General features: G+C 30.6%; 1 protein-coding gene and 1 long non-coding RNA gene across 2 annotated transcripts; both read right to left on the reverse strand.

The window, feature by feature from the left end:
* Window positions 1–6,120: 6,120 nt before the first annotated feature.
* Window positions 6,121–9,442, reverse strand: LOC114181143 (glucan endo-1,3-beta-glucosidase-like). Its single transcript, XM_028067506.2, has 2 exons — window positions 9,312–9,442; window positions 6,121–7,236 (listed from the first exon to the last, which is right to left on the reverse strand). Exons 1-2 carry the CDS (start codon window positions 9,388–9,390, stop codon window positions 6,290–6,292), a joined length of 1,026 nt encoding a protein of 341 aa, XP_027923307.1. The 5' UTR covers window positions 9,391–9,442; the 3' UTR covers window positions 6,121–6,289.
* A 4,331-nt stretch (window positions 9,443–13,773) lies between these two features.
* Window positions 13,774–14,354, reverse strand: LOC114181944 (uncharacterized). Its single transcript, XR_003603975.2, has 2 exons — window positions 14,180–14,354; window positions 13,774–14,097 (listed from the first exon to the last, which is right to left on the reverse strand). It is a non-coding gene; the product is annotated as an uncharacterized LOC114181944 (long non-coding RNA).
* Window positions 14,355–14,858: the final 504 nt, after the last annotated feature.

Here is a 14,858-nt window from a genome sequence, read left to right on the forward strand (position 1 = left end):
GTTCATTATTCCCCACTTAGATTGTAGATCTGATTAGACCTTTTTTTTCAAGCCGGCCTCATAGTGCAAACAATAAGGGTTGATTTGTGTAACTTATAATCAAATTCATGGTACATAAAAAGTACATCTCTTTAGATGACAAAAAAAAATGATTAGTAAATTTTAAAAAATTGTACGAAAAGTAATACGCAGTTCCCCACTTATTTGTTCATTGTGCCCAACTTATTTGCCTATCTGGTTTGGCCTTCAGTAATTCAATGCAAGAAATAAGATTTTTGTGACTTGTTATCAAATTCGTGGTATAAAAAAAGTACATTCAATTGGATAACAAACAAAAGATTGATAAATAAGTTTAAAAAAATTGTACAAAAAGTAATATGCAATTCGCCACATATGTTGCAGACATGATTTAACCTATTTTTTTCTTCAAGTCAGTCACCTAATGCAAGCAATAAGAGTTGATTTTTGTGACTTGTAATCAAATTTGTGGTACATAAGAAGTAAATCCCTTTAGATGATAAAAAAAGATTGATCATTAAATTTTAAAAAATTGTAAGAAAAGTAACACAACTCTCCACTTATTTGTTCATTGTGCCCCACTTATTTGCCTATCTTGTTTGACATTTTTTTTTCAAGACATTCATTCAATGAAAGCAATAAGTGTTAATTTTTGTGACTTTTATCAAATTCATGGTACATAAGAAGTACAACCAATTTGGATAACAAATAGAAGATTTATTAGTAAGTTTAAAAAAGTTGTACAAAATGAAACATGCACTTCCCCACCCATTTGTTCACTATTCCTCACTTATATTGCAGATATGATTTGACCTATTTTTTATATAAGTCAGCCACCTAGTGTAAGTAATAAGGGTTGCTTTGCATAACTTATAATCAAATTTGTGATGAATATATATATATATATATATATATATATATATATATATATATATATATATATATATATATATATATATATATATATATATATATATATATATATATATATATATATATATATACCGGATGTCGACATCCGTAGATAAAAATAATTATAATATCAGATGTCGACATCCGTAAGGTGTAAAATTTGAAAAAAAAATAAAGTACTGAATATCGTCATCCGTATAACAAATACTTTTTGTAAACTCTTAGATCAGCAAATACTTTTTTATTCTATTAGAATATTTTACAATCCAAGAGTCTTGTGGGACAAAATAATGGTTGTTGGAAAGTCACATAAAGAGTTATTAAGCAACACATATAACTTTGTGTAGACTTTTAACTAATTCATGCACCACATGTTGTTCTTAGAAGTGTAATGACGAGTTTTTCTTTAACTTTAGGAGTTACCATATACACTCCATATTTTCAAGGAATTATCGAATGTTAATCATGTTTAAGGGAATTAGCTAAAGGATTAGCAAAGTTAACTCATTTTTATTATTGTTTCCTTTCCTTGGTCGAGTTCCTTGCCTATATAAAGAGGCCTTAGTTCTTTAATAAAATCTTCCTTGTGTTAGAAATTGATTACTCAAATAATACTAATAATAATAATAATAATAATATGAAATAACATAATAATAATTATTAGAGCAATAATAACACTAAGACATATATATAAATCAATGAATGTCAATAAGAGATTAACAATTATAATAATAATAAGAAATAAAAAGTAGATGAGGAAATGAGTAGAAATAGTCTGGGTTGAGACACGCATAACGCTATCCTTAGAGAGAAAACGCCCCTACCCACAGGGCTAAACAAATACACAATCATATGTGTTTCAAATCATATGCGTTTCTCTCCCAAGATACAACAACTCGTCAGATCGATCGAGTGCAGCGAAGGATCTTCGAACCTTATGAACACCAATGTCTTAAATATATTATCTTTTAAAACAAAATATTATAGTTCAACGTAAGGAACTTTCTGGGTCTGACCCTTACACCTAGTACTTATAAACCTCCACTCGAGAAAATGTAGAGACTTGATTGTATTGAGCTACATCCCCTATGACCGAGTTTTAGTAAATAACACATACAATATCGGTGTTCATTATAAGTTCTAATCAGTGGGTGCACGTTACGGTCTTGTGCATGTATCTTGTTTCATGAGTGTCACTTAGAGACTTGCCCATGTCTCACAATGACAACCCCACCATCACACTCACTAGGTAACCCTCAAAGGGTGGTTGTGATTCACACCCCTACAATAATTGTCATTGGGTTTATTAAGAGGTATTTTATAAAATAATGCACATACCTCAACCATTAGGTTTACTAAGAGGTATTTTATAAAATAAGCATAATAATGCACATACCTCAACCTAATTATTGCCATAATTTACAGGACACCTCGCCATAAGAATGAGACATAAAATTTAATCAAATTATTTGGTGTACTTTAGTCAACAACAACTTTGTTCTTACCCATTGGACTCCATTCCATGGGATTGTCATTCATGTGGAGATGGGTGTCCATTGTTGTAACTAATTTATGGACTATAGTCTCATTCCTCTCAACGACTTAAATTCTTGTTGTTGATGCATCAACCTTTTGATAAGCAAATCTGTAATATTTCTTTTTGACCTGCAAAGTCAAGAGAGATAACCATGAGTAATTAAGTTTCTAATACATTTGTCTCTCATTCTTATATGTCAATTTTTCATTGACATTTTTACTAGAAACTTTAAATATAACAATTTGATTGTTAGGATGCATTGGAAAAAAGAATAATTTCTGCTTGCATAGTAGATCATGATAGAACAACAACTTTTTAACATATTTCCATGATAGGGCATCTTCATCCAAGGTTAAAACATAACCATAACCAATAGGTGATATTGTGCCACTAGAATCAATATCCAATTTAAATTAAATATCATTCAATCATCTCAAGAAATTGGACATATTGCCATAACTAGAAGAAACACAAATAATATTATCACTAGATGGCAAATCAGTACTAGAGGTATCACAAAGAAATTTAGTTAATTTATCATTTGAAGGAAACATCTCTAGAAATTTATCTGTATAAATAACCAAAGATTTTTTTTTCATTAAGAGGTATATTAACCTTTACAAGACACCCCACACTTTGAAATATTTTAAATGTGATTCATTTTTCTTTCATAACTATAAGAAGTTTGTCACAACCTTTTGTGTTCAAAATATGGTAAGCAGGATATAAAATTCCGCTAATATAATTTTTGGCAAAAACAAGTTAGAACTTGAAGCATAACATTTACTATATCAAACACTAAAAAAGCTTTCGCTAGATTAACACATATGAATATGTTACTTAATGAATAATACTATAAGTTTCACATAAAAACACTCATTTATAAAGACATATATTATCACTTGTCTAGTTAATTAATTTTGCACCTCAAAATTTTATAATTTGAATGATCTTTAACCAAACTTCTCAACAATTATAATAATAGCATGTCATATATCAATACTTCCAACATTTGTAATAATCAAAGAAAAAGTACTAAATATTTTATTACAAGATAAAAGTACTTAACTCAAACAAGCCATCACAAATATATTATTTACCAACCAAAGGACATGTCTATAATTAGTAATTTATGGTAATACAAAATTTCTTCATAACATTGTTGAGCAACAAGGAAGTTTCTAAATTCAGAACATGAAAAACTCCTTTTTAAACAAATAAGATAATTTTTAGAAGAGAAGTTTAATTTTACTTGATCATTCCCTCAATTTCTAATATGAAGATATAAGATTTATTTTTTTTATCAGAACACACATAATCATAAGCATGATATGAAATAAAATATTCATTTTAATTTCAATTTTATAAACAATAATTTTGAATTCATAAATTTGATAAGAATTATATTTATTATCAGTCATTTTTTTTCATATAAATATCAAGCTAATTTTTTTTTTCCTTTGCAAATGCAAAGTTTAGTTCAAGTGTTTTCCATAACACAATAGTAGTTTTGGTATGATGAATTATTTTATAATTGTTTTCATACAAAACAATTAAATTATATTCATGATATGAAACAATTATACACATAAAATTTTAGGATTAGTTGAAACTGGTTTAATTATAACCATAACAAACACTTTAGTTGATAAGACGTGTTTTCAGTCTTCAGCTCTATATTGTTCTTAATTTTAGAAATGAATACAAATGAGTAATCAAAAATAGAAATAACAAGGATCATTTTCTCTCTGTGAATGTTAGAAAATGATTACTCAAATAATACTAATAATAATAAAAATATGAAATAACATAATAATAATAATTATTAGAACAATAATAACATGAAGACATATATAAATCAATGAATATTAATAAGAGATTAACAATTATAATAACAATAAGAGATAAAAAGTAGATGAGGAAATGAGTAGAAATAGCCTGGGTTGAGACACGCATAGCGCCATCCTTAGAGAGAAAATGCTCCTACTGCACATGGCTAAACAAATACACAATCATACGTGTTTCAAATCACATGTGTTTCTCTCCCAAGATGCAACAACCCGTCAGATCGATCGAGTGCAGCAAAGAATCTCCGAACTTTATGAATACCAATGTGTTAAAGATAATATAGAGAAGAAAAGAAAAACACTTCGGAGGAAACTCTAGTGTTTGTTGTTTTTTGTTGTTTTTTCTTTCCCCATGCACCTAGGTGGTATTTATAGGTAGAAAATGGAGACAAAGAAGTAAATAGTAATAAGAATATAGTTGTTAACCATAAAAAAACATTAACCCATAAATTAAAGGTCTATAAAAACATAAGTAATAGTAAGATATTTTATTTTAATTATTTATTTTTTAAATTATATTAGAATATTTCCAACATCTTGAACATTGAATATATAAATCTCTTTGTGAGCCTTAGAGCTTCTCTTCTTTTACTTGGGATTCTTATTTTGAGAAACTTTCTCAAGTGACGAATCTCTATACAGTCATCATTTGATTCCTCATTAAAGGTGGCATAATCTATCTTCCTTCTCTTGTCTTAGATTCATTTTTACTTTTATTTGTTTACTTGTTCTTGTTTTTCATTTCATTTGGTTGAATGCTGCAAGCCATACCCATGGCTATTCATGTTTTTCATTAATACATATACGTTTCCTAAACCTTTTTCAATTGATCAAGATCCGTCCAAACTCCAAAGGTTCACATCATTAAAATCACAAAAACATATTGCTTATGTGTTGACCAATAAAGATCCACAGTGAGTAAACATAAAAAGTTGAATGATATAATATATATATATATATATATATATATATATAATAAAAACAAATATCACAAACATTGAACCTTACCTTGTGTTTGGATGAAGTATTTTAACAATACTAAGAAATTGAAATGCATTGTATTTGAATTGCTTGTAATTAAATTCCTTTCATTTTTTAAATAACTTGTTTGGATAAAGAAATTAAAATACCTTACATTTCAATTTCTTGTTTGGATTAAATAATTGAATTTCTTGTGAGATACAATTTCATTTTATCAATATTTATTTTATGCTTAATTATGTTTTGAGTTCATGATAAATTTGGAAACGGGTCGGCCAGGCTTGTCGGGTCAACGGGTCGATCGGGTTGTTGGGCCTGCTCGACCCGTCTGTTTCGTTAGGTCAGTCCGATCCGTCTGGATCGTCTGGCCAATCCAACCTATCATGGTTGTTGGGTTTGCCGAGTCCGTTTGAGATTGAGTCCAGAGTGTGAGGTTGAGTGAGAAGAATTTCAAATTCCACCTTTTGTGAGGATATTTGAATTTCTTCTAATTTAGCTAATTGAAATACTTCAACAAAATGCATGCATTTTAAATATTTTTTAATTTCTCTATCCAAACAAAACATTTCATTGCAAAGAATTTCAAATTCTCCAAATAAATGAACCACCATCTTGAATTGCCTCATCCAAACACAACATTAAGTAAGGTATTATGTTGAAAGTGATGTCAGGTTTTTCATTTGAACAACTCATACCTCACATTAAAAGTGGTGAATCTCACCCGTGTATCTAGTAGAAATTTTTAAGGCATACCACAATTGATATATTTTTTTATATTAATGTTTGTTTTAGTTATAAAAACCTCTATGCTATATATATAAAAGATATCAATAGGAAAACTTTTATTTAAAGATAACTTCCGGTAAATGGGGTAATAGGATTCTAACAATTGAGGTAAAAACTCCACACACAAATCTACCTCTTCCATGACAACTGTGGAATATTTTTATTTGGAACCATAGCCCTTATTTCCTATAAATTTTGCTTCTATTAACTAATTGAAATTAATAGAATATTTGAGTTGTTTAGTAGTTGGGTTGAAGAGCCCCCAAAATTTCTCAAAGTCTGGGTGCTTCTGATTTTCATCAAACATGGCAAACACATATGTTTCAATAGGTTTACCAGGCTTTTTTGGGGTTCCATTTTTGACATGCTGAAGCAAGTTTGTGTTGTAAGTTCTTGCATTGTGAAGTGAAGTTGCAGTCCCACCAGAAGAGGGCCATCCACTCTCAGACACAACTATGTCCACCGAGCCTCCTCCTACTTTCTCCAATGCAGAATAAGCAGCATCCACCATTGCACCAAAAAGGTTTTGATAACCAAGTGAACCATCGTTCACCACCACCGAAGGAGAAGTGAAAAGAGCATACTCAAGACCAACCTTAGGGTCGTTAACGTAACTGAAATAAGTGTAAATATTAATCAACAATGGGGAGTTATTGTTCACTAGAAATCTGATGACACCATCAAGGAATGCTGCTCTATAACTAGCCTTGAAAGAGCCTTTTGATGGAGGGTATGATTCTGCCAAGGCACCAAACTCAATGGCAGTGGAAACTTTTATTTGGTTTCCAAGGCCTGCTGCAGAAATGGCTTTTTGAATGTTTTGCATTGCAGGCACCACAAACTGTGCATATGACTCTTCAGGCTTCACTTCATTTCCCACTGCAATGTATCTGAATCTGACATTGCCATAGTTTTTAATGTTGTCTTGCACCCATTTGTTTGCATTGTCTTGGCTAGCTGCTAGATTTTGGAGCTTATCCTTTGGGATGTCTAACAGTAGCTGAATAGTGGAACCTCTCAAAGCTTGAAGAACTTGTTGATTTGGATCATAGATTCTCATCCTGCGAATGTTGTATTGGTTGTAGAGTGCCACAACTTCAGTGGGGGTTGGCAGGTTGTTGCCAAGTCTTCCATAACATACTCCAGATTGTGCTTCTGAGTAAGGAGAAGAACAGTACCAATAGTGAGTAGATATAAAATAAAATACTACTAATAATTGGGTTCTCTATGAAAATGTGTTTACTTTTGGCAATAGTTAGTTTTAAAATGTGTTTAGTTTTTAATAACATATCAAAATGCCCCATTTTTAGATGATATTTTTAATTTTGAAAAAGATTTTAAATATCTTTCTGGTCTCTCAAATTTAAAATATATATTTTTAATTTTTGTAGTTTGAAAAATTAAATGGTCCCTTTATCTAAACATTTAATACATAAACTTGTCAAAATAAAAATAAAAAATAGAAGGAAAATAATATATATATTTTGTGTCAAAAATTCAATTTGAGAATGTCACTGATATTATACATATATATTGACTTCAATTTTTTATCCTTTTAGAAAGAAAACTAGTATTGTTTTCACCAATATCACCAAAAATATCTTAGATAAATTAAATGTTTAAGGCCAGATAACATACCAACAAATATTTAATTTATTTGAAATTTGAGATATATTGCCATAAAGATGCTGTAAAACGAGTATAATTATTTAACAGTTGGTTTGTCAATATTATTCGTGAATATTATTGGACAGTTCATGTTGCACAGTGCTTTATATGTTATTTTATAAAACATTATTTAATAGCTAGATTTATTAGTTTATGATTAAAGTGGTGCACGGTAAACATTTAACATCACATATAATTTAGAAGGAAAACAAAGCTAGTATATATTGGATATAAAAATTCAATTTGAGGCTTGTAATTAATGTCATTCATATTATATAATTGATATTGGCTTCAATTTTTTATCCTTAAAACCTTTTTTTAAAATAAGAATTTAATTTAGTAATCCACAATTATAAACTAAAGTTTATAAAATTTTATAAAATTAATAAGTTAGTTCATACTTCATTATATACCATCTTATTTTCACAAATAATTATTCAAGATGAAAGTAAGTCTTCATTTCTCGATAATATGCCTTAATTTGTTTGAAATTTGAGTTGACATATATTATCATAATTAAAGATGCTATAAATCGAATGTTGTTAAGAGGCATGGGGTGTCAATATTATTGGAATCCAATTATATGTTATTTTATAAAACATTATTTAATAAGTAGCGTAAGCCTAAACATTTCACATCACATAATGTTATTATGAAGATAAATTCAATTATACTATTTTATAAGTTACATCGTTTAATAAATTTTTATTGCAAATTTTATCTCAAAATCTATCATTTAGATTTTTTTATCATATATTATATCTAAAACTACTAATATAAAATCACGGAATACTTTAACGTTAACTTGCAAAATATGATGTCAATTATATGTAATTATAAAATACAAAAATGAGAATTATTTAGTTATTTATTCATAGACGTTTAATTTTGACAAAAATTATATATATATATATATATATATATATATATATATATATAATTAATGTAAAAGTCTCATTCAATTATCTGGGTCAATAAAAAGTATTGTAAAAAAATTATTAATATTTGTAATAATTTATATATTCTAATAACTTTATTATTGATATTGTTGAGAATGAAATAGAAATATAAATCCTATAATGAGTAAAGAAAATTAAGTGTCCTATAAAAAACAATACTTATAAATTTATTATTTTGATATGCTATTTCCTTGTAATTCTTTTCAAAAGACATATGATATCACATATAAAATCTTTTTAACTTAATTATAATAATTAACATACACGAAATCTAATTAATCTAATTCAAATTGGTTAAAAAAATATATAATATTACCAAAAAATAATTTTAAGTCTAACTTAATTTTAGAAAATGAAATTTATATCCATTATACACTATAAATCTATCTTACTAGTTTAGTCCACAGAATTTCGAATAGATATCATTCACACAAACCAAAAACACTTCTTTATATATTTACAACACATAATACAAGTTTTAAAATGAAGCCATAACATGAAACAGTGATGTGATGAAAGTGGTGGAAAACAAATAAAGATTGTGCTTGACATTAGTGAATAGAAAGTGTAAAATAAATTATGAGTGTTGAGTGAGGAAGATACCTGTTATGGCTGTATTAGTGATCAGAAAAAGCATAAAGAGCAGGGGTACATAAGTGATGGAGGAGTGAGATGGAGCCATTTGTTTGGGAAAAAGGAATAGGAAGAGGGAATGGCAATTTAGGGTTCAAAAGTAGTTTCTTTATATAGAGAAATAAGTTGGAGCATTGGACTTTTGTTCTGCATTTTCGTCAATGTCAATGACGGGTCAAGCACTGCATCAAATGAGAGTGAGAGATATCATTCCCTCAAAGCTCTTCTCGCCTCACCTATTCCCTCTCATGTCACTGTTAAAAACATTTAAGAAGAGTAATTTGAAGAATGCATCATGAGTATGTCAAAGAACGAGTATAAATATGATGAAAATATTGAATTATCAATTTATTATCCAATTTATGCTTAATTTTGTGAATTTGTTAAAGTTTCTTGATTTGTTGAACATTGAAAATTTTATCATAAGATTTTTAAAAAAGTAAAGTGGATTGGCGAGCTAGAACTTATGTATGGCGGGCCATACTTTTCAGCATGCATTTTCAATATGGGACGGTTCAGTCCGCATTTTGCAGGCCAAATGCAAGGCCGGTTTAAATGAGCCGGATCGACTCACATTGTCACCCTTAATCCTAGACAATGTAAAAATTTTCAAGACATTATTTTTATCGATCTAGTCCTCAAGAATATGAATTCCCTTTTTACATAACACACGACAAGTCAAACCAACAATTTTATTTTATACATGTAACCTTTAACTTGTTGTTATGTGTGCCCTCCTCCCTCTCTCCCTTTCATTTTCTTCCATGATCATTCTTCCTCCATCCTCACCTTCTGCACCCTCCTTCTATGGTTGCTGCCTTCTAGGGGTGGGCATGGATTCGATTTTTAATGATCCAATTCATATCTATTTTAGATCCAAATAATTGGATTAGATTTTCGACCCAAATCCATTTTTTTAGTAAAAGTAGTTTGGATTTTTTCAAAATCCACATCCAAATATTTGGATCAAGATTTAAATCCAATCCAAATATTTGGATCAAGTTCAAAATCCATAATCCATTTTTTATAAAAGAAATTTAAATTGAATCTTTTAAAACTTGTGTCATTAAGACCAACATGATTCAGTTCGTACAGGTCGTCAGGCACGACCCGTCTCAGTCCAGATCTTCGGGCCCATCCGGGTCGTCAGGCCCGTCGGGCCCGTTCAAGTCATCAGGCTTGTCGGGCCTGTTCGGGTCATCGGACCCGCCTAGCCTGTTCGGTTCTTCGGGCCCGCCTGGCCCGTTCGGGTCATCGGGCATGTTTGGCCAGTTCGGGTCTTTGGGCCTGCCTGACTCGTTCAGGTCTTTGGGCCTACTTGACTCGTTCGAGTCTTTGGGCCTGCCTGACCTGTTTTGGTCATTGGGCCTACCTGGCCCGTTCGGGTCTTTGGGTCCGCCTGACCCGTTCGGGTCTTCAGGTCCGCGTGACCCGTTCGGGTCTTCGAGTCCGCCTGACCCATTCGGGTCTTCAGGTCCGCTTGACCCGTTCGGGTCTTCGGGCCCGCCTTACCCATTTGATTCTTCAAGCCCACCTTACTTGTTCGGGTCATCGGGCCCGCCTGACTCGTTCGGGTCTTCGGGCCCGCCTGACCTGTTCGGGTCTTCAAGCCCGCTTGACCCATTCCGGTCATCGGGTCCGCTTGGCCCATTCGGGTCTTCAAGCCCGCTTGGCCCGTTCGGATCTTCAAACCTGCCTTGCCCGTTCGGGTCTTCGGGCCCACTTGGCCTATTCAGGTCTTCAGGCCCGTTTGGCTCGTCGGGTCTTCGGGTCCACCTGGCTTGTCGGGTCATTGGGCCCGCCTGGCCCATTCGGGTCATCGGGCTCACTTGAATTTTCTGGACCGTTGGGCCCGATCGACTCGTTTGGTTTGTCGGGCCTACCTAGTTCATTCATATCTTTAGGCCCGCCCAACCTCTTATGATCGTCGGGCCTGCTCGATCCGTATAGGTCGTCGAGCAAGGCCCGTCCGAGTCTGAATTTAACCTAGTCCATCTCAACCTTTAGTCTAACCCAACTAAAAATTTAAATTGAAAGTTTGGATTAGATTTTTTGGATTATCCATATTTAAAAATCTTGATTTACAAAATGGATATCCAATCCATAAAATATATAAAATATAGATTAGATTGAAATCCAGATCCATTAAATGGATTTTAAATGGATTGGATTTTTAATAAAATGGATTCTAAATGGATTGGATTGAAGCAAAAGTAGATTGGATCAAGAAAAATTAGATTTTTTGTCCACCCCTACTGCCTTCCTAACCTCTCGATGTGGTTCCGCCTCCCTCGTCCAACCCCTCCTTTGTTTGAATTTTAAAAGTGTGTATACTTATCAATTATTAATTATAATAAAATAATTTAAAATAATAACTATTTTAATTTATTTAATTAGAGATGTCAATTAACTAATTAAAAACTTATTTTTTTATAATATTTTTAATATATATTTAAGAAAAATAACAAAATTAGTGGGCAATCCCTGTCTTTTAATAGAGTGGATTTGGATATATTTCGGTATAAATATTTGTTGAAAAAATGAACATCTCAAAATATTAAAATTAACTTGTGAAGCGGTTAACGTATAAAAGTTATTACATATAACTTTTCAAATTTTTATTTTTAAAATTTTGTACAAATTAATTTTAACCTATAAATAAATTAATTTATTTTTATAAATTTTCTTTCATAAATTTGTCCAGAAAATAAGATGTGTATATATGTTGAAAAACCGTTTCATTTTGTGTGAAAGCTAAAGCAGTTCCCTCCATTTCAAACTAAGGTGATATTTTTTTTTCTTTGTGGAAGGTAGACCAATAAAGTCTCGAGTCACCTTAATTATAACATAAATTGGCATAAATCACGTTCATATTAATTTGATAATGACACCACTTGGAATGGGTTTATATTTGACAATATTTTTTCAAATAAGTATTGATTATATTTTATCTATTTATTTTATGTAAATTTGTCTTATAGTATGTTTCTCAAACAAATTATGACATTGGTTCTGATTTTTATTTTTATCAGCACAAAATGAACATATCAAATTAGAGCACTTAACAGATATAAAAAACTTGTTATAGATATTTAAGATTAAAATATAAAAATGTTATATTTTTTTAAATAAGTCGTGTAGGAGAAAGAAGAACTCGTGTGTTGCAATTTGGGCTTCAAAATTTGTTTGTTTATATAGACAAATAAGACAGTTTTTTTATTTTTAATTTATTAAATATTATTTAAAAAGGTTAAAAATTCGGTTTTTTGAGAGATGAAATTCTAACTTATTTTTGAAACAAGTCTTGTATAATAAAGAGTTTTTGTTCTTATAATTTTATCAACATATAATTTTATTTTAGTGAACATTTGCAGAAAAAAATACTTGAATTGGCTGCAAAATTTTCTACATATGGTGTGAATGGCAGTGACGGGTCAAGCACTGCAGCCACTAATGCTTCCATTTTAGTGTTCAAAACAATTAATAAGGTTCCTTGAATTATAATGGAGGGAAACATGCACCTTAGAAAACTAAATTTGTACTCATGTTTGTTTGGTTGGTCAAGGTTTATTGTAACTATTAACAGCATAACATGGAAAAACATTATATATATATATATATATATATATATATATATATATATATATATATATATATATATATATATATATAACTGTCTGGAATGGGTAAACAAATTTACAATTGGAGTAAGTTAAAGAAAAATACTAATCAATATGTGCAAGTTGCACAAGTGGTCACAAATAATGTATCACGTAAATATTCAAACTTTTAGTATCATAATACTTTTAATTAAGGGTGAGAGAAAAACCGTATCTGACTGAATACGAAGAACTTGTTGATTTGGATCATAGATTCTCATCCTTCGAATGTTGTATTGGTTGTAGAGTGCCACAACTTCAGTGGGGGTTGGCAGGTTGTTGCCAAGTCTTCCATAACATACTCCAGATTGTGCTTCTGAGTAAGGAGAAGAACAGTACCAATAGTGAGTAGATATAAAATAAAGGCTTAAATAGTCATTTGGTTTAGTTTTGATTAAATTTTTTCATTTTGGTCCTATTTTTGAAATTGTTTTCAATTTGGTCATACATTTCATTAATTTCATTCAATTAAATAATTTTCCTTAACTTCGTCTAAATAATTAACGGAACAGTGATTAATATGGTTCGTTTATGTGACGTAGAACAATGTTCAATGACGTGTCCGTTATTTTATTGTGCTGACCTTTTAATTTTAATTAGAGAGTTTAAGGTTTATAATTCGTGAAATTGGATTTACGGATTCTTCGTAGATTTGGAGATTTCTTTGAATTGGAAATTTCAGAACAATTGCTCCTCTCATGATTCATGATGATATTGAACTAGCAGAATGAAAGCAAAATGATATGAGGTGAGTTATAAGGCACCAGCAGAATGAAAGCAAATTCCTCCTCTCATAATGATATTGAACTTTTTTGAATTGAGTTTTGGTACATTTTATTTATATTTTATTTGTATAAATGCAAGGATGATACATGAAGAGGAAATCAAATGAGAGCCATTTGTTTGAGATTAACAGGATAACAATCATCTTGCGGTCCATTAACAACTCTCCAAGCAAATGGCGGATTCTGATGAGTGAAAGCCATCCCAAAACACAATCTGCCTTCTGTTCACACATGGAAATTGCAATGGCAGACATGATATTTGACCTCTGTCCCTTCCCACTCCACAGCAAGCTCTATCCACAACATCAAATTCTGCAAAACAAAACCATTTCATCACCTTACAAATCAATCAACACACCATGCACTTAAGGTGTTTGACATAAATATTACTTACGGTATCTCGCAGGGTTGTTCAGGATATCGCCCAAGACATGGTAAGTGTTGCGTATACAAAAAAAAAAATTATACAAACTCTACCTCCGCGATGAACAGCTAGAACCCTCCGCGAACAAATCTTCACAGATCAGTATTGATGACAGTAATATCATTATGAGAGGAGCAATTGCTCTGAAATCTCCAATTCAAAGAAATTCCCAAATCCACGAAGAATCCCTAAATCCAATTCCACAAATTATAAATCCTAAACTCTCTAATTAAAATTAAAAGACCAGTAAAATAATGAATACGTTATTGAACAGTGTTCCACGTCACAAGAAACGAATCACACTGACCACTGTTCCGTTAAATATTTAGACAGAGTTAAGGAAAAAGATTTAATTGGATGAAATTAATGAAAAATAAAACCAAATTGAAAATAATTTTAAAAATAGGATCAAAGTGAAAAAAACTTAACTAAAATTAAGGCCAAATAACTATTTAAGTCTAAAATAAAATACTACTAATAATTGGTTTCTCTGTGAAATACCTCACTTGCATGATTCTTTTGGCATCAATTAAAATCCAAGCAATAATTAGTTTTAAAATGTGTTTAGCTTTTAATAACATATCAAAATGCCCCATTTTTAGATGATATTTTTAATTTTGAAAAAGATTTTAAATATCTTTTTGGTCTC

This window comes from Vigna unguiculata, chromosome 1 (genome assembly GCF_037176805.1).
Source record: "Vigna unguiculata cultivar grain cowpea cultivar isolate G323 ecotype 2 chromosome 1, ASM3717680v1, whole genome shotgun sequence".
Taxonomy (NCBI): Eukaryota; Viridiplantae; Streptophyta; class Magnoliopsida; order Fabales; family Fabaceae; genus Vigna; species Vigna unguiculata.